Here is a 20439-nt window from a genome sequence, read left to right as displayed (position 1 = left end):
ACAAACATGGTGAATGTTGATGGCACTTGCATGCTGTAAATTACAGGTCTGGTATAGTATGTAAATCAATTAGTGTGCTGTACGTGTACACATGCCCTGTAGTAAGGAGGAATGCTATGTAGTAAGATGCAAAGACACAACCCCGGTCAATGTCTCCCATCCATCTTCATGGTACTATAACTGCCTAGCAATGGTTTTGTCCCAAATGGTACCCTTTTCCCTGCATAGTGCCCATAGGGCTCTGGTCAAAAGTAGTGCACTACATAGGGAATAGGGTGCCATTTGGGACACAGTTAATATCTCCATGGTAGCCTACTGTAGCCTCAGAACTAATACAGGTGTATGATAAAAAAAAAAGGCTGTTGTATGTGTGAACCGGAGCCAATTTGAGAGCAATCATTGACTGTCATCCACTGTGACTGGTTTGATTACATTGAGCCAGATGCAACTGACTGGGCTCAGCAATAGCATCTCTCTCTAGACAGGAAATGCTCTCTATTCCTTGCAATCACTCTCAGAAATAAAGGAATGCAGAGGAGCAGGATGCCTACAGCTACAGTTTACACAACACTTCGGTCTGTTAAATGTAATGGCATGTAAGACATTCAAATTGCCTCACAATCAGACGACTGATCATTGTAAATATGTTATTTTACTCTTCAGCACCTCTTATGTTACGGTCAATGAGTCGCTAGCTTTTAAAAGGTCACTTTAGAAATATAGTACAGTATATGTCTATTTACATGCTGTTATCACTCATAGGTATTTGTATGTTCTTCAGGGTGGGAATCAGTTGCATTCAAAGAACGGCTGTTCCCTTACCTTATAGCTCGTACACACACACACACTCCACACACACACACACACACACACACACACACACACACACACACACTACACTACACTACACTACACTACACTACACTGCAATGCAATGCAATGCAATGCATAGCTCAGCTGAAATACAGGCACAGGTGGAGGAACGTTGAGAGGAGAGGTGGACAGCAGAAGGTCTACAGTAGGCATCATTAGACACACTCTCACTGGAGACCTGGAGCGATATGGCACTCCATCTCCACATACGCAGCACAAATACACACACACCAATGCATGCAAGCATGCACGCACACACACACACACACACGCATACACACACACACACACACGCATACACGTACACACACACACGCAGGTATGAGCGTACGTGCGCACACTCACACACACACACACTGCCTCACTACAACTAGGACGGAGGCTCTAAAATCTCAGTTCATTTGCCCCATATTCAATCTCTGTTATCAAAATGATGTGCAGGAGAAAACCATGCAACAGGCCAATGTACAAATTCAAGGTAAATTGGGTTCTGTAGTTATACTCAAATCTTTCAAAATCTTTAGAAAGAGAACATTATCGACTCTTGCTAAAATTGAATTACGGTAGCTTTCCCCAAGCCTGTAAAATACCATCTGGCACTGGTTTTATTGCTTGAACTTTTCCTTAGTCCTCTAACATTTTTATAAAGTCCTGTCCACAATGTTATTTTTCAAGGTCAGGAGCTTTGGCTTGTAGACGTCGTTAAAAAGTATAGGGTGCCAAGCAGTGAATTAAGATATCGTAACAATTGAGTCAAAACGAGAATGAGGTCAGAGGAGGTAAACACACTCCCGGCCAGCCACAGTTTTCTACTAAGCTATATGGAATTGTTTTAAGAAGGTCATACCAAGCATCATTTTGCTATTTGATTTTGAATAAAAAAATAAAAAAACTCCTATTAGCCCGTACAAACACATTGAATAACAGATTCACTAAATGGAACAACAGATAGTCCCAGTCCCCCCCCCCCCCCCCCATTTTTAAAGGAAGTTTGTTCTGAAGTGTCTGTCCTATATCTGAGAGATATAAGAAAGATCAGTAAACATTTGTAAAAATCTTTACATGTATTTTTAACGCCTTATTTTTGGCACTAAACAGTCTCCATATATACTTCCATTCATTTTTTCAACTTGTAAAACTGTTCGGACACTACAGACAGAAGTTGCCAGATCAGCTGTACCAACTCCATATGAGTCCCAAGACGCTCGTGGGGGTCATAGAGCAAAACTGAGAGCATCATCATGTTCGTGAGAGTCTCATCTTTCAATGGAGGGGTTATAGTTTGTAGACCAAACCGTTTGGACGATCTGGACGGTCTGACAAACACTGCTCTAGCTCTGTCACCTTTCATCGCAGATGCGGAAGTGAGACATCGGCGGATGCGGTGGATTAAGAAAAAAAACAAGATATCGCTAGCTTAAACTGACAGATTTTTATGGGGATTTTTTATTACGCTAATTATATTTTCGCGGGTGCACAGACATCGACTCTATGGGTTTAATGGCGCCAAAAAGCTGTTAAAAGGGAACAAAATGGGGTGAAGAGGGTTAATGAGAGAAACTACCTACTGTAATGTGTCAATGCTTGAGCTTGAATCAAATCACATCTCCAGTGTTGCATTGCAAATGGCACCCTATTCCCTATAGAGTGCACTACTTTTGACTAAGGCCCATAGTGCTCTGGTGAAAACTAATGCAGTATGTATGGAATAAGCTGTTGTTTCAGAGACAAGTATTTTAAGGGTAAACATGTATTACCTTTGAATGTGGCATGAACACAACCAATCATGATATTTTCATCTAATTGTGAAAGAAATCACTTAAAAAAGTAGGCTACCTGCGCAAATTCATCCACTCCAAAAGAATCCAAACAGTGCACCAGCCAGCCATTGGATGAATGGAAAGAGACATCTGTTACAAAACACAAAAATGTGTAATGACTTTTGCCGATTGTCATTAGGCCTACACTGTAGCCTAAATTAATTGATGTGTCTTGCTAACAAATGTTCCTTTTTGTAATAAGAAAAGTTGGGACACCTGAAAAGGGGCTCAAATACAGGACGCAAATACAGCTGTGTCTGTCCCGTGCGCATCGGCACAGGAAACTGTGAGGGCCCAGTTGAAACAATGTTGCAATTTCACTAGCAGGCTGAACCCAGTCGATACAGCAAGTTTGCTAGCAAAAGCTAAAGAAAAACAGAGAGAGGGGTGGAGTAGAATACAATGTGATTGAAAGAACCTGAACCTGGTTTAAACCATGACAGAGAGGTGGGGGAGTTCATTTTATTTGGAATTTTCATATTTAACACTGTATCACTACAACATTGCATTCAATAAAAATGTGTTAAACTAGAGCCCCATTTAAGGAAGCTCATGTCTCCCCCATAATTCGCACACTGCTCACACCTCCCTCTCTAGAACATGCCCCACATATCCATGTCCATGGTCCATTTTCAGCTTTCCACATTCCTGAAGTGTTTCATTATGTATGCGTGTTATTCTACGGTATTCTAGGTTGCATCCCAAATAGCACACTATTCCCTATATAGTGGATGCACTATTTTGACCAGAGCTCTATGGATCCTTCTATAGGAGATAGGGTGCCATTTGAGACTGGTCTCTCTCCTCAACAGAGGGGAATGTGTAAAGAGGACAGACAGACAGACTTCCTCTCATGTCAGTGTTCCTGCTCTTCAACGTCACAACAGAGCACGCTTTAAATTCTAGATGCGCTGGCCTAGCCCTTTGATATGTAAATGTACACCTTCGTTGCACTGGCGGTGATACTGAATGAAAGGAACCAAAGGTTTTTCTACTGAACACTATTTAAGATCCAAGGGGACTTTGTTAATTTTGAATTAATCAAGGCACCGTTGTCGTAATCTCTTAAGGTAAACAAGCTTTGAAAATATGTTGTTAGTCTATGATAAAAAATGTATTCATAACACAGTACAAGTGACAATATTTGTTATTTTAACACCAGTACATAGAGCATATTGTAAACTGTCAAATGCACTTTTTTTATCTGTATTTATGGCTTTGACTTGGGGGCTGTTTTTGGCTTCTCCTTCTGAGCGCATGAACGTGTTTTATGGAGGCATTTCTCAGCCTAGCTACTCCCTGGTGCTTTATTTAGGAAACAGTAGCAAGATGATACATTTTTAATAAGTTCTCCATTTGTTTATGTTGAGTTCAATATTAAAATAACTGATCTTTCAACAACCTCCATTCTTTTCCCTCTGTCTCCCTTTCTTCCTCCCTCCCTTTTCCTCATTCCCTCCCTCCCTTCTCTCCTCCCTCCCCTCCCTCCTTTCCTCTCTAACCATCTTACAGTATGCTAACACCCTGAGGTAAATAGAGAATGAACCTGTTTTTCCACAGAATAACTGTTGCATTATGACACTTTATCATAACACAGCTCATTATCAACACACCTGTTTATACTAGCTAAATGCAAGTATAACCGCCAGACAAACAAACAACCAAACAAGCCGGAAGATGAAAGCAGGTATAAAATAGATCAATGCTTCCTAATAAATCTTTCATAAGGGGCTGAGTCATAAATCCCATTTAGTATTACAGTTGAAGTCGGAAGTTTACATACACTTAGGTTGGAGTCATTAAAACTCATTTTTCAACCACTCCACAAATTTCTTGTTAACAAACTATAGTTTTGGCAAGTCAGTTAGGACATCTACTTTGTGCATAACACAATACATTTTTCCAACAATTGTTTACAGACAGATTATTTCACTTATAATTCACTGTATCACAATTCCAGTGGGTCAGAAGATTACATACACTAAGTTGACTGTGCCTTTAAACAGCCTGGAGAATTCCAGAAAATGATGTCATGGCTTTAGAAGCTTCTGATAGGCTAATTGACATAATTTGAGTCAATTGGAGGTGTACCTGTGGATGTATTTCAAGGCCTACCTTCAAACTCAGTGCCTCTTTGCTTGACATCATGGGAAAATCAAAAGAAATCAGCCAAGACCTCAGAAAACAAATCGTAGACCTCCACAAGTCTGGTTCATCCTTGGGAGCAATTTCCAAATGCCTGAAGGTACCACGTTCATCTGTACAAACAATAGTATGCAAGTATAAACACCATGGGACCATGTAGCCGTCATACCGCTTAGGAAGGATACACGTTCTGTCTCATAGAGATTAATGTACTTTGGTGCGAAAAGTGGAAATCAATTCCAGAACAACAGCAAAGGAACTTGTGAACATGCTGGAGGAAACAGGTACAAAAGTATCTATATCCACAGTAAAACAAGTCCTATATCGACATAACCTGAAAGGCCGCTCAGCAAGGAAGAAGCCACTGCTCCAAAACTGCCATAAAAAAGCCAGACTACGGTTTGCAACTGCACATGGGGACAAAGATCTTACTTTTTGGAGAAATGTCCTCTGGTCTGATGAAACCAAAATAGAACTGTTTGGCCATAATGACCATCGTTATGTTTGGAGGAAAAAGGTGGATGCTTTCAAGCCGAAGAACACCATCCCAACCGTGAAGCACGGGGGTGGCAGCATCATGCTGTGGGGATGCTTTTCTGCAGGAGGGACTGGTGCACTTCACAAAATAGATGGCATCATGAGGAAGGAAAATTATGTGGATATATTGAAACAACAACTCAAGACATCAGTCAGGAAGTTAAAGCTTGGTCGCAAATGGGTCTTCCAAATGGACAATGACCCCAAGCATACCTCCAAAGTTGTGGCAAAATGGCTTAAGGACAACAAAGTCAAGGTATTGGAGTGGCCATCACAAAGCCCTGACCTCAATCCTATAGAAACATTTTGGGCAGAACTGAAAAGGAGTGTGCAAGCAAGGAGGCCTACAAACCTGACTCAGTTACACCAGCTCTGTCAGGAGGAATGGACCAAAATTCACCCAACGTATTGAGGGAAGCTTGTGGAAGGCTACCCACAACGTTTGACCCAAGTTAAACAACTTAAAGGCAATGCTACCAAATACTAATTGACTGTATGTAAACTTCTGAACCACTGGGAATATGATAAAATAAATAAAATAATTCTCTCTACTATTATTCTGACATTTCACATTCTTAAAATAAAGTGGTGATCCTAACTGACCTAAAACAGGGACCCTTTACTAGGATTAAATGTCAGGAATTGTGAAACACTGAGTTTAAATGTATTTGGCTAAGGTGTATGTAAACTTCCGACTTCAACTGTATGTATGTACAATGTCACTCATTAATCGTTAACTTTCCTTGGCTTCACATGACTTCATCCCGATGAAAGCAAATCAAAGCAGGGCAGTCAACACATCGCAAAAAAAATTGTAATTCCATTTGCGTGCATCACAGCGATTTTCATAAACAACAACAAAAGAAGCAGTGTAGCAGCAAAGACAAAGGAAACAGGGTATTTTCTGACCCCAGATCAGTGAAGCCATTATGTATAGTAAATGGCTCAGTGGTTGAGGGCCGGTCCAATAGCTCTGTTGGGAGCAATGGGGGTGATTTTCACAGGGTCATCTCAACCATTGATTGACTGACAGCTCAACAAAGTTCTACCCATCATGGGGATGTCCAACTAACATTAGCCCTCCATCTCCCCCCATGACATCACCGGTCAAATGAGCATGGAGCACAATGAGGGGACCATCAGCATCATTTACGTTGCGGGAGAGTGCCCTGATGTCCCATTGAATTTGGTGGCCTCACTACGGAGATAGAGAAGAGGATGCTCACTTTATTGTCCTCCCATCAGTCACACTGTTCAGTGTCCTTGGCTCTCTCACTGCTCTACCCTCCACACACCGCTCTCTCACAGTGATTTAGCGTCGGTCTGAGACTGACTCCTTTTACAGTGCACTACTATTAACCACGACCCATAGGGCTCTGGTCAAAAGCAGTGCGCTGTATTGGGAATAGGGTGCCATTTGGGACGCAGACATGTGGTGCCGGTCTGAGAGACCTGCAAGCCAGCTAGCAGCGTAACAGAAGTCCTACCTAGCTGTCCACACTGCACTGAGCTGAGCCTATAGAGGAGTGGAGTGACTCCTCACACTAGATGCCTGCCACTCTAATAGGACAGGGTTTAGCCGCGAGATGAGCCCTGGCACACAGCTCTAATCTATTACACCCCCACATCCACACGCCTCCAGGCCACCAGAGAAAAACCACCACTCCGTCCTGAGTGGTTCTTAGTCTTCTTTATTTCCCTTTCTCAATCTCTTTCTCTTCCTCTCTCTTTTTTCATTTAATTATCTCTATATTCCCCCCCCCCCTCTCTCTCTCTCTGTCTGTATTTGACTTTCCTTTCCCTCTCTTTAATACTAAAAAACAAAAGCACCACACACACACACACACACACACACTTTTAAAGCTTGGTGAAGGTGTTTTATGTCTGTATTGGGCCACCTGTATCTCCTGCTGATCTGTGGCATCTTCTTTGCCTTCCTCCATGGGTGCCTTGCACACCAGGGCCCAAAATAACTCCCCTAACCTCCTAGTGTAATATCCAGCTTCCAACCACAGCTGTTTGTTGTAAGACTGTTCTCTCCGTTTGAGCACGGTATGTGCTCTCTCTAACAGTGATACACTGTATCCAGACAGGAAGACTGCATTCAAATGAACAGAATAAATGCAAATTAGATTTTCATAACTTTTGATTTTAGTCGGTTTTGTACGTTCAAAGGACTTTAATCTTCATAAAATACATATTGGAACACTCACTGGAAGCCGTTGATTCTTAAGTGTCCAATGGGTGGCACTGTGTCCACTTATATCTAATACCTCCACTTCAGATTTGGTTTGACAAGCAGAAATCCAGGCTCATACTTTTCACTCCTCCACTGAAGACGGTGCCGCTGTGTTTGCACTTAGCTCTCCTCAAGCATCATCTGACCATTTCCTTTTTCAGAGCCCAGTAGTAACTCATCAGGACTCAAGAAGCGGTAATGGTTTAGAGGCTCTCCGATGATTTAATGTTCACACAGTCCACTAATGACATTTGTGATAGAAAAATGAGACTTCTGACAGTGTCTGGCTTTGGCAAAATTAAGTGTTTAATTGATGACTACCGACCAGGATGAAAAGGTCCACTAGACTAGCTGAATACTGACAATGGTTCTGACTTTGAAAAGTAAAATTGTTAGAGAGGCAAGTTGGGGAAGAATAATTTCAGTTTGTCCTTCAATACTGATCTTTGACTGTTCATTTTGCGTTGTGTTTTGCATTTGGAAATTGCGTTCCTTTTTTTATTGCATTTATAGCTACAGTGAGGGTAAGAAGTATTTGATCCCCTGCTGATTTTGTACGTTTGCCCACTGACAAAGAAATGATCAGTCTATAATTTTAATGGTAGGTTTATTTGAACAGTGAGAGACAGAATAACAACAACAAAATCCAGAAAAACACATGTCAAAAATTTTATATATTGATTTGCATTTTAACGAGGGAAATAAATATTTGACCCCCTCTCAATCAGAAAGATTTCTGGCTCCCAGGTGTATTTTATACAGGTAACGAGCTGAGATTAGGAGCACACTCTTAAAGGGAGTGCTCCTAATCTCAGCTTGTTACCTGTATAAAAGACACCTGTCCACAGAAGCAATCAATCAATCGATTCCAAACTCTCCACCATGGCCAAGACCAAAGAGCTCTCAAAGGATGTCAGGGACAAGATTGTAGACATACACAAGGTTGGAATGGGCTACAAGACCATCGCCAAGCAGCTTGGTGAGAAGGTGACAACAGTTGGTGCGATTATTCGCAAATGGAAGAAACACAAAAGAATGGTCAATCTCCCTCGGCCTGGGGCTCCATGCAAGATTTCACCTCTGGAGTTGCAATGATCATGAGAACGGTGAGGAATCAGCCCAGAACTACACGGGAGGATCTTGTCAATGATCTCAAGGCAGCTGGGACCATAGTCACCAAGAAAACAATTGGCAACACACTACGCTGTGAAGGACTGAAATCCTGCAGCGCCCGCAAGGTCCCCCTGCTCAAGAAAGCACATATACATGCCCGTCTGAAGTTTGCCAATGAACATCTGAATGATTCAGAAGAGAACTGGGTGAAAGTGTTGTGGTCAGATGAAACCAAAATGGAGCTCTTTGGCACCAACTCAACTCGGCGTGTTTGAAGGAGGATGAATGCTGCCTATGACCCCAAGAACACCATCCCCACCGTCAAACATGGAGGTGGAAACATTATGCTTTGGGGGTGTTTTTCTGCTAAGGCGACAGGACAACTTCACCGCATCAAAGGGACAATGGACGGGGCCATGTACCGTCAAATCTTGGGTGAGAAGCTCCTTCCCTCAGCCAGGGTATTGAAAATGGATCGTGGATGGGTATTCCAGCATGACAATGACTCAAAACACACGGCCAAGGCAACAAAGGAGTGGCTCAAGAAGAAGCACATTAAGGTCCTGGAGTGGCCTAGCCAGTCTCCAGACCTTAATCCCATAGACAATCTGTGGAGGGAGCTGAAGGTTCGAGTTGCCAAACGTCAGCATCGAAACCTTAATGACTTGGAGAAGATCTGCAAAGAGGAGGGGGACAAAATCCCTCCTGAGATGTGTGCAAACCTGGTGGCCAACTACAAGAAACGTCTGACCTCTGTGATTGCCAACAAGGGTTTTGCCACCGAGTACTAAGTCGTGTTTTGCAGAGGGGTCAAATACTTATTTCCCTCGTTAAAATGCAAATCAATTTATAATATTTTTGACATGCGTTTTTCTGGATTTTTTGTTGTTGTTATTCTGTCTCTCACTGTTCAAATAAACCTACCATTAAAATTATAGACTGATCATTTCTTTGTCAGTGGGCAAACGTACAAAATCAGCAGGGGATCAAATACTTTTTTCCCTCACTGTAAATGCATCTCTCTTTGGTGCCGTAACGTTAATGTTATATTGTACATTTTGAAAGTGTGATGATATAAAATGAGAAAAAGTAGCACCTCACATGTTTTTTGTGACCATGGACACTGTATAGTATTTATCTGCTCCAAATATAAACCACATACTGCATATCACACATTACTTTTTATTGAGCTTTACTAGCTTGGTACTCATCACATCATACTGTACTTCTGGTTGGCACGCGGGATAAAGAGTGTTTCTAAATGAGAGACAAAATGAGTCCTGCACAGTGTTTAAATGGATCCCCTGGACATGAGCCAACAAGGCTTATGCCACACATGTTGCCACTAAACAATATCATTACTTTAGGCTTAGTACATATCAGCAGCCCGGTCATTTTCCCTTACATATGCTTAAAGGAAGACTAGAGGAAGCGAATAAACACACAAGCAGACAAATGCACCACAAACACATTTATTCTTACAAGCACAAGCCCAAGATCTACTGTATCATGTACTGTATGGGCAATTATTTATTTCTCCCTCTGTTGTTCATTCTCAGTTTGGGCAAGTGTGTAACTTTGTTTGTGTGTGTGTGTGTGCATGTGTGCATGTGTCCCTGCATGTGTGTGTGCCTGTGCTCATGCATATTCAGGCAAGTGTGTGTGTCTCTCAACATGTGCTTGTGCATGCCTCCCTTGCTAGGACTGAGGATTCCTCTACTGTGGCGTCTGTCTATTGTCTCTTGTAATCTTTTCTTCTACAAAGGGGATGTCTAACCCCCAATGTGTATGTCCCCATCCCTCCAAGCCTCGCTCTGCATGTTACTGTATGGGTAGACTGGGCCCCAGATGATTATCCCCTGAATCCATTACCATGCCTGATCTTCTTATCATACAACAAACCTGAGTTGGGGTCTGCCAAACTGTGTGCAGAGCTGCTGCTGCTGCTTCCCCCTGCCCTCTCCCCCTCTCACCACTGCTGCTCAACGCGGTGGCGAGGAGAGAGGACAGAGATAAAGAGAGAGGGATAGAGAGAGACAGAGAGAAAGAGAGAGGGAGAGAGGGGAAGAGATTCAAATAGGGGCCTGTTTGCACACATCACTGTAGAGACGGGCAGCGATCCATTCTAAGACTGTCTGTAGGCGGGTCAGCATTCTGAGAACACGGTCAAGAACTCATAAAAACTCCATCTCCAACCTCCTACTCCCACCTTTTCCCTTTTCACACCCCTCTACTCATACCCCACTGCGTCCCAGACATGGGTCGAAGAACATGTTGTTTAGAAAACTACACTGTGGGGGAATCCAGTGTGAATGGTTCAAAGATGTCCCCCGTGGACGCTGGCTTTGTGCAGTCACCTCCCAGCGAGGGGAATAAATCACACTGTTCCATTGTTGTGATGGCACCATATCAAACACAGGAGGTAAAAAACAATAGAGGAGCGAAAGGATTGAAAGGCATCCCTGGCCCATCCATCTGCAGTATTTACAATGTGAACAAATAAATGTCCTCATTTATATCATAATCATAATCTGGGCTTGTCTTCTTTTCTAATTCCATTAGAAAAGGTCAGTTTCGATGATCTATAGTTATGATCCGCTCGTAAGTAGATCATATGTATACACACACACACGTACATACGTACAAGGACACAAGTACACTCGCATTCTCGCACGCACAGACACACACGGCACAGAATCAAAATATGTACTCTCATCAGCCACATTTTCTTGCATAGTTTTAAGGATCAAAGGATCAAAGGAGTACGCGTACATTTGTATATGTGGGAGGATGGACAACAAAAAAAAGTTAACCAGAGAAACAATTGAAGAATGTGTGATTCCCCAATCATAATCAGTCACTTTTTCATACATCACCTGAAAGGCACAGAAACAGAACAGAATAACCAATTAATGATACCATGTTGCCATGTCTGCACAGGTTAAGCTACTTTTATCCTTTTGAACTTGATTCAAAAATCTGTATTTTCCACACTACGAAGTTTTGAACAAAACTTTTTGGATATATTGTCCTTCAAACTATTTGTCTCAAAAGGTGCATTTTCACATTTGTACATTAAACAACCACTATTGTGCTCCAAGGGAAATGCCTCTGAAATACTACAACAAGAGAGCTTCTACGAATATGCACAGTGCTCACATAAGAGCTTTGCCTGAAAATGGAGCAACTGCACATTTTAGTTCTTGAAAGCACTTGGTTGGGTGGCGTTGACGAATCTTGTTATATTTAACTCTGACACAAAGGTAGAAGATTAATGTAATTATTCTCTCTTTCGCTCATTCATGCATCATACATCTTTTTTAATCAAGGCAAGGAAACCATCTTTCCAGGAAAAACCAAAATAATCTATCTGAGCCATTAGTATCCAACAGCCGAGACAATTTTGAAAAGTAATGATGCGTACCAAATGACACCCCTATTCCCCATAGGGCTCTGCTCAAAAGTAGTGCACTGTGTAGGGAATAGAGTGCCATTTGGAACGCAGACAATGTCTACTTCTGACATTCATCTTTCCCCCTTTGCATTTTGAAGATATCCTCAAACATGTTGCCGTTGTATTATGCAAAGTTATCTTTGCTCTGGCAGTTTTATTCTGTTTCCCGTGTTATACTTCACACCGCGCTGCCAACACAAATCATTTAAAATCACTACTGGGGTTTTAACTGCCTCAAACACCACCACCTACAATTTGCCTGAGGGGAACTCAAGAGTACCGTGCGAAGGGAATGCATGTGAGTCAGTGTGAGTGGGAAGTGGGAACATGTGCGGAACTGGATGTCTCTAAGCAAGTTCTTGTTTGTTTTGACAGGGGCTAATATAAGCCTAGTCAATGTGTACAAAAGTAAAATCAGGTTCAGTATCCAAAATGTATTTGCCTATTCTGGCAGGTCAACATGCCCTGAGCATCTTTATCCATTTTGCTAAGTGACCATATGGCATTTTAAATTAATCTTTCCATGGCATGTTGAGAATATATATAGCAGAGGCACTTAAGATTTAATCTCATAGCAACTGTCCTTACAGTAATGGACAACACAAAAGCAATAAACTACCAGCAAATTCTATAAACACTAATATGTGAGTCTGTGTCCCAAATGGCACAATATCCCCTATAAAGTACTATTTTTAATTAGGGCCCATAGGGCTCTGGTTAAAAGTAGTGCACTATGTAAGGATTAGGGTTCCATTTCAGACAGAAGAGGCTACACATTAGTCTGTAAAAAAAATTAACGACTGAAACAAGCTAGTCATATAGGTTCCATTTAACATTACAGACTAATGGGCATATCTGTTTTAGAGCTAATTCACAGCAGCAACAAAACTACTGAACAATAATATTACTATATGAACTCGTTAGCCAAACACCTGGTACCATTTCTCCAAACCTTGAAATGACTAGTCACTAGTATTGCTGACCTCATGATAACATATATGATCCTTAATCCATTATAATGTCCTTATCAATGTCCTAATAAAGGCATTATGTGGGTAGACTTTATAGCCAATCCCTTAAAGAACTGATACTAAAAAGCTCATGCAACTGAAGCAGTAGAGGCTGGTGAAGGGAGGACAGCTCATAATAATAGCTGGAATGGAATGAATGGAACGGTATCAACGTGGAAATTATGTGTATGACATCGTTCCAACCATTACTATGAGCGCGTCCTCCAATTTAAAGTGCCACCAGACACCACGTGACTGACGAAGGCACTTACCCTTTTGAGAATGATGATTCCTTCCTGATTGTATTCATTGGTGATGATGTCAAACATGTTGCCACCGTCCCCCGGTACGATTTTGTACTCTACTTCTGCGTTCTTCCCGATGTCCAAGTCATGAGCTTTGATCCTTCCCACAGCAGAACCCACTGCAGAGGACTCAGGGACTCTCAGGTGAAAGAAACCTTACAGACAAAAATAAATAGATTGATCTAGACAAGCTCATTTTCAACTTCTGGCATTGTATTGGGCTTTTTTTCAGTGTGTCCCGAAATGGTTTGGAAGCGAGCATCAGGACGGACAGGAGACATCACCCCTGGTCTGAACCTCTGTGCTGTAACAGCATTATGAGGGGGGGGGGGGGGGGGGGAATCCCAGAGTGGGGTGACTGCCTGCCTACAGTACCCAAAAGGCAAAAACTGGTTGAATCAACGTTGTATCCACGTCATTTCAACCAAAAATGTCAATGTGATGATGTTGAATCAACATGGAAAACTGATTAGATTTGTAAAAAGTAATCAACGTAAAGGAATTTAGTCCTTTTTTCATCCAACCTTTTAAGTTTCAAGTTTTGTGCACAAGTACAGTGAAATGCCTTTCTTGCTAGCTCCAAACACAACAATGCAGTAATCAATATCAATGTAGCACTAAAATAAACATAATATAGAACAAACACACACAAGAAATAAAATAAATAAATAAGAAGAACACGAGAAAGTAAGAAGCTGTATAAAGGGAAGGTTCCAATACCATATTTACAATGTGCAGGGATACTGGAGTGATAGAGGTAGATACAGAGCATTCGGAAAGTATTCAGAGCCCTTGACTTTTTCCAAATTTTGTTAAGTTACAGCCTTATTCAAAAATTGATGAAAAAAAATAAAATCCTTTATCAATCTACACACAATACCCCATAATGACAAAGAAAAAACAGGTTTTTATAAAATGTATCAACTTTATTAAAAATAAAACACGGAAATATGACATTTACATAAGTATTCAGACCCTTTCCTCAGTACTTAGTTGAAGAAACTTTGGCAGCGATTACAGCCTCGAGTCTTCTTGGGTATGACGCTACAAGCTTGGCACACCTGTATTTGGGGAGTTTCTCCCATTCTTCTCTGAAGATCCTCTCAAGCTCTTTCAGGTTGGATGGGGAGCGTCGCTGCACAGCTAATTTCAGGTCTCTCCAGAGATGTTTGATCGGGTTCAAGTCCGGGCTCTGGCTGGGCCACTCAAGGACATTCAGAGACTTGTCCCAAAGCCACTCCTGTGTTGTCTTGGTTGTGTGCTTAGGGTCATTGTCCTGTTGGAAGGTGAACCTTCACCCCAGTCTGAGATCCTGAGCGCTCTGGAGCAGGTTTTCATCAAGGATCTCTCTGTACTTTGCTCCGTTCATCTTTCCCTCGATCCTGCCTAGTCTCCCAGTCCCTGCCGCTAAAAAACATCCCCACAGCATGATGCTGCCACCACCATGCTTCACCGTAGGGATGGTGCCAAGTTTTCTCCAGACGTGACGCTTGGCATTCAGGCCAAAGAGTTCAATCTTGTTTTCATCAGACCAGAGAATTTAGTTTCTCATGGTCTGAGTGCCTTTAGGTGCCTTTTGGCAAACTCCAAGCAGGCTGTCATGTGCCTTTTAAACTCCAAGCGGGCTTCTGTCTGGCCACTCTACCATAAACGCCTGAATGGTGGAGTGCTGCAGAGATAGTTGTCCTTCTGGAAGGTTCTCCCATCTCCACAGAGGAACTCTGGAGCTCTTTCAGAGTGACCATCGGGTTCTTGGTCACCTCCCTGACCAAGGCCATTCAACCTCGATTGCTCAGTTTGGCCGGGCGACCAGCTCTAGGAAGAGTCTTGGTGGTCCCAAACATCTTCCATTTAAGAATGATGGAGGCCACTGTGTTCTTGGCGACCTTCAATGCTGCACAAATGTTTTGGTACCCTTCCCCAGATCTGTGCCTCGACACAATCCTGCCTCGGAGCTCTACAGATAATTCCTTTGACCTCATGGCTTGGTTTCTGCTCTGATATGCACTGTCAACTGCGGGACCTTATATAGACAGATGTGAGCCTTTCCAAATCATGTCCAACCAATTTAATTTACCACAGGTAGACTCCAATCAAGTTGTAGAAACATTTCAAGGATGATAAATGGAAACAGGATACACCTGAGCTCAATTTCGAGACTCATAGCAAAGGGTCTGAATACCTATATAAAACCTGTTTTCGCTTTGTCATTATGGGGTATTGTGTGTATATTGATGAGGATTTGTTTTAAGCCCTTTTAGAATAAGTCTGTAACATAACAAAATGTGGAAAATGTCAAGGGGTCTGAAGACTTTCCGAATGCACTGCATGTATAGGGGTAAGGTGACTAGGCATCAGGATATATGATAAACAGAGTGGCAGCAGCGTAAATGATGATTGTTTGTGAGTGTGTGTGTGTAGAGTTAGTATAGTGTGTACATATTATGTGTGTGTTGGACTGTCAGTGTGTGTGACTGTGTAGAGCCCTGTCAGTGTGCATTGAGACAGTGCAAAAATAAAATACAAGGGCCAACTCAGATAGTCGTTGTAGCCATTCTGTTAGCTATTTAGCAGTCTTATGGATTGTGGATAGAAGCTGTTCAGGAGCCTGTTGGTGTCAGACTTGATGCACCGGTATCGCTTGCCGTGCGGAAGCAGAGAGAACTGTCTATGGCTTGGGTGGCTGGAGTCTTTAACGATTTTCCTGGCCTTCCTTTCACACCACCTGATAGAGAGGTGTAGGGAGCTTGGCCCCAGTGACTTACTGGGCTGTCCGCACCACCCTCTGTAGCGCCATGCAATCGAGGGCAGTGCTGTTGCAATACCAAGCAGGTATGCAGCCAGTCAAGATGCTCTCAGTGGTGCCGCTGTACAACTTTTTGAGGATTTGAGGGACCATGCCAAAACTTTTCAACTTCCTGAGGGGGAAGATGCGCTGTCATGGACCACTTTAAGTCCTTAGTTTTTTGGACACCAAGGAACTTGAATATCTCGACCCGCTCCACTGCAGCCTCGCCGATGTAGTCCACTATCAGCTCCTTGGTCTTACTGACGTTGAGGGAGAGGTTGTTGTCCTGGCACCACACTGCCAAGTCACTGACCTCCTCCCTGTAGGCTGTCTCATCGTCACCAATGATCAGGCCTACCACCGTCGTGTTGGAGACATGCGTGACCACAAAGTCGTGGAGAGGACTAAGCACACACCCCTGTGGGGCCCCCATGTTGAGGGTCAGCGTGGCGGAGGGGATGTTGCCTACCCTTACCACCTGGGGTCGGCCCGTCAGGAAGTCCAAGATCCAGGAAGGTGTTCAGTTCCAGAGTCCTAAGCTTGGTGACGAGCTTGGAGGGGACAAGAGGTATTCCTCTTTTGTAGTTGGGTGATGGCAGTGTGGAATGCAATTGAGATTACGTCGTCTATGAATCTGTTGGGGCAACCTAAATCCAATGACGAGGAAATGTTTGGTTGATTTCACATTGAATTCACTTTAGTAGACAACTCATCCTAATGTAAAACAAAACTAGACGTTGAACTGAAGTCTATGACCAGTGGTAGGCTGTCGTCAAATGTATATCAAAATATTTAGAGACCAGAGCAGTATACTCAGTCACAATTGCATGCTTGCATTATTCCCTTAACTTTTCATATTCAGTCAAATGGTTTTGAAAAGTTATCTTAAATATTATATTTGTCTGTATATAGGCTGTGTTTATAAATATGCATATTCACATTTGTTGAATTGATCCATGTTGTTCAAATATGCTGGATTTAGATTTTCATCGATCAATAAATTAATGAATAACACAATCTTACACAATAACAAAATCTGCATGTTTGGCCTGCTTCTAGTGTCTTACTTGTGCACTGATTAACTATTTAATTTAATTGATTTGTTTGGAAGCTTAAAGTAAATAATTAATTCCAGATATTTTATTACAGGCATCAACTCCCATGCTGACTCTGTCTTGAGTTGAACACTGCAACTGAAAAAAGAGAAACTCCCTTTAAATAATGAAGAACTCTTTAATGGAAGGTAAATATGTAAGTATGTTTACTTGGATGTGGCAAAGTACTAAGCTATAAAATAAATAATATATAGTAAAGAAATATAAAGAACATAGACATCTGTCCTCTGTGCATCAGCATTATAATCAATTATTCACTCAAAAAATGAAATGGCTATATTAAAACCGATAATATCAACATGCTTTTTAACACAAGTCTACATGGAAAGGTAACGTCAACTTCATACACACAACAGCACCAACACAATAACAAAGAGCTCGATCTCTCTCTCTCTCTCTCTCTCTCTCTCTCTCTCTCTCTCTCTCTCTCTCTCTCTCTCTCTCTCTCTCTCTCTCTCTCTCTCTCTCTCTCTCTCTCTCTCTCTCTCTCTCTCTCTCTCTCTCTCTCTCTCTCTCTCTCTCTCTCTCTCTCTCAATGTTTCAATTCAATTTCAATTTAAGGTCCTTACATTGCCAAAGCAAGTGAAATAGATACTTATTTATTGTTTATTTAACTTTTGTTTATTAACAGTAAACATTACACTCACAAAAGTTCGAAAATAATAAAGACATTTCAAATGTCATATTAGGTGCAAATAGTTAAAGTACAAAAGGGAAAATAAATAAACATGAATATGGGTTTTATAATGGTGTTTGTTCTTCACTGGTTGCCCTTTTCTTGAGGCAACAGGTCACACATTTTGCTGCTGTGATGGCAAACTGTGGTATTTCACCCAATAGATATGGGAGTTTTGTTTTTGAATTCTTTATGGGTCTGTGTTATCTGAGAGAAATTGTGTCTCTAATATGGCCATACATTTGGCAGGAGGTTAAGAAGTGCAGCTCAGTGTCCACCTCATTTTGTGGGCAGTGTGCACATAGCCTGTCTTCTCTTGAGAGCCAGGTCTGCTTACGGTGGCCTTTCTCAATAGCAAGGCTATGCTCACTGAGTCTGTACATAGTCAAAGCTTTCCTTAAGTTTGGGTCAGTCACAGTGGTCAGGTATTCTGCCACTGTGTACTCTCTGTTTTGGGCAAAATAGCATTCTAGTTTGATCTGTTTTTTTGTTGATTTTATCCAATGTGTCAAGTAATTAACTTTTAGTTTTCTCATGATTTGGTTGGGTCTAATTGTGTTGCTGTCCTGGGGCTCTGTGGGTCTGTTTGTGTTTGTGAACAGAGCCCCAGGACTTGCTTGCTTAGGGGACTTTTCTCCAGGTCATTCTCTGTAGGTGATGGCTTTGGAAGGTTTTGGGAATAGCTTCCTTTTAGGTGGTTGTAGAATTTAACAGCTCTTTTCTGGATTTTGATAATTAGCGGGTATCTGCCTAATTCTGCTCTGCATACTTTATTTTGGTGTTTTACATTGGACACACAGGATATTTTTGCAGAATTCTGCATCTCTCTCTCTCTCTCTCTCTCTCTCTCTCTCTCTCTCTCTCTCTCTCTTCTCTCTCTCTCTCTCTCTCTCTCTCTCTCTCTCTTCTCTCTCTCTCTCTCTCTCTCTCTCTCTTCTCTCTCTTCTCTCTCTCTCTCTCTCTCTCTCTCTCTTAATTGCTGTCTCTCTCCCTAGAGTGGTGTGCAAACAGGCCTCTATTTGAATCTCTTCCTCTCTCTCTCTTCTTACTTTTGGAGAACCTTGGTGGGTTGTCGTTGACGTCGCTGAGGGTGATGTTGATGGTGGTGGTCCCGGCCAGACCTCCCAGCTGACCTCCCATATCCTTGGCCTGTATAAGCACCTGGTACTGCTCCTTCACCTCGCGGTCCCATGTTCGGCCAAGGCCGTCCTTATATACCTAACGACAACATGGTATCATTAGAACATATCAAAATGGCCGATATCTAGGCACTTTACTTTTATGTCACATAAGCTGTGCAGTCCAAATAGGGGATAGGTGGAAACATGATAATACAGAAGGGGACAAGGTGAGTGTTAACGTGTATTCTGAAGGATTGCGCAATGCTTGATGCCCCCTTTTTCTGCTAGAGGGTTCAAAAGTACAAATGACCTGGGTAGTAGCACCCCCTTATAAAGAGCCTACACTTAGAGGTGCATTAATGTACCTGAAGTCAAAGTGTGAATTAAGGGGTTGCCAGGGGGGGCTCAGCTCCCTTGAGTGAGTGGTTAGCTCCCCTAAATGCACCAAAAGTCAAACTTAAATAATGGGGACTCTAAATAATGTTAAGTTAACCATTCTCTGTTTGCTTAGAATGTAGTGGTAAAATATGAAAATTAAAGCTTCCAAATGAAAAACACCCCCACCTCTCTGTCATGGTTAAACTATTTATTCTATGTGGTGGCGCTATCAACACAGAAGTGCTGAATTTCGCTATCAGCTGAGCTCCTTTATGCATAGACTTTTCTTTGTACTTCCTAATTTTCACAATTTGTTTGCCATGCATCCTTAATAAAAAATAGCTTCTGCCTTTATTGCAATGCATTGGATGTATCTGTTGATTTATCATTGTTTGCTTTTGTCAGTCAGCTGTTGGAGCGCTCATTGCTTTGTTTTTCAGGTGCGCATGGGTACTGGTGTTCTCCATGCCATCCGTGGCCAGAAGTAGTTTATTTTTTTAGAAAAATGCATTGAAAGTATAGGGAGCATCATTTATTTTCACTGCAACCGGCAATCAGAGTTTACCCATCTATTTTTTGTACCACTACATCACTGGCTACCGGTAGGCCTGTTTGAAGTTCATGGTAATACACATTGTAGCCTAGGCTATTAAGTTGACCATGTGTGTTAGGGTGACCATCCTGTTTTTCCCGGACAGTTTCAGCCCCATTCCACGTGTCCCGAATTTCCAGGCCACAAAAAATGTCAATTTGTCAGCAAGACGCATCAATTAATGTAGGCCTAATCAATGGCAATCGCTGAATGTCATTAGTCACACTTTTTGGTGTTTTGTAACAGATGTCTGTTTCCATTCATCAAATGGCG

The 20439-nt window shown here is 42.1% G+C and overlaps 1 protein-coding gene across 1 annotated transcript in view; it reads right to left on the bottom strand.

The window, feature by feature from the left end:
- LOC311147624 (cadherin-12-like) overlaps nt 1-20439 on the bottom strand; it is a gene marked incomplete at both ends in the record, with an annotated part of 105731 nt that overhangs the window by 36219 nt on the left and 49073 nt on the right. Inside the window, 2 exon segments of the mRNA XM_084184358.1 lie at nt 13464-13651; nt 19125-19293. Of these exon segments, the coding sequence (XP_084040484.1) occupies nt 13464-13651; nt 19125-19293 (357 nt within the window).

This window comes from Coregonus lavaretus (assembly GCF_964263955.1).
Source record: "Coregonus lavaretus genome assembly, chromosome: 2".
NCBI lineage: Eukaryota > Metazoa > Chordata > Actinopteri > Salmoniformes > Salmonidae > Coregonus > Coregonus lavaretus.
Note: the sequence above shows the minus strand (reverse complement) of the source record. Positions and strands in the feature narration are given on the sequence as shown.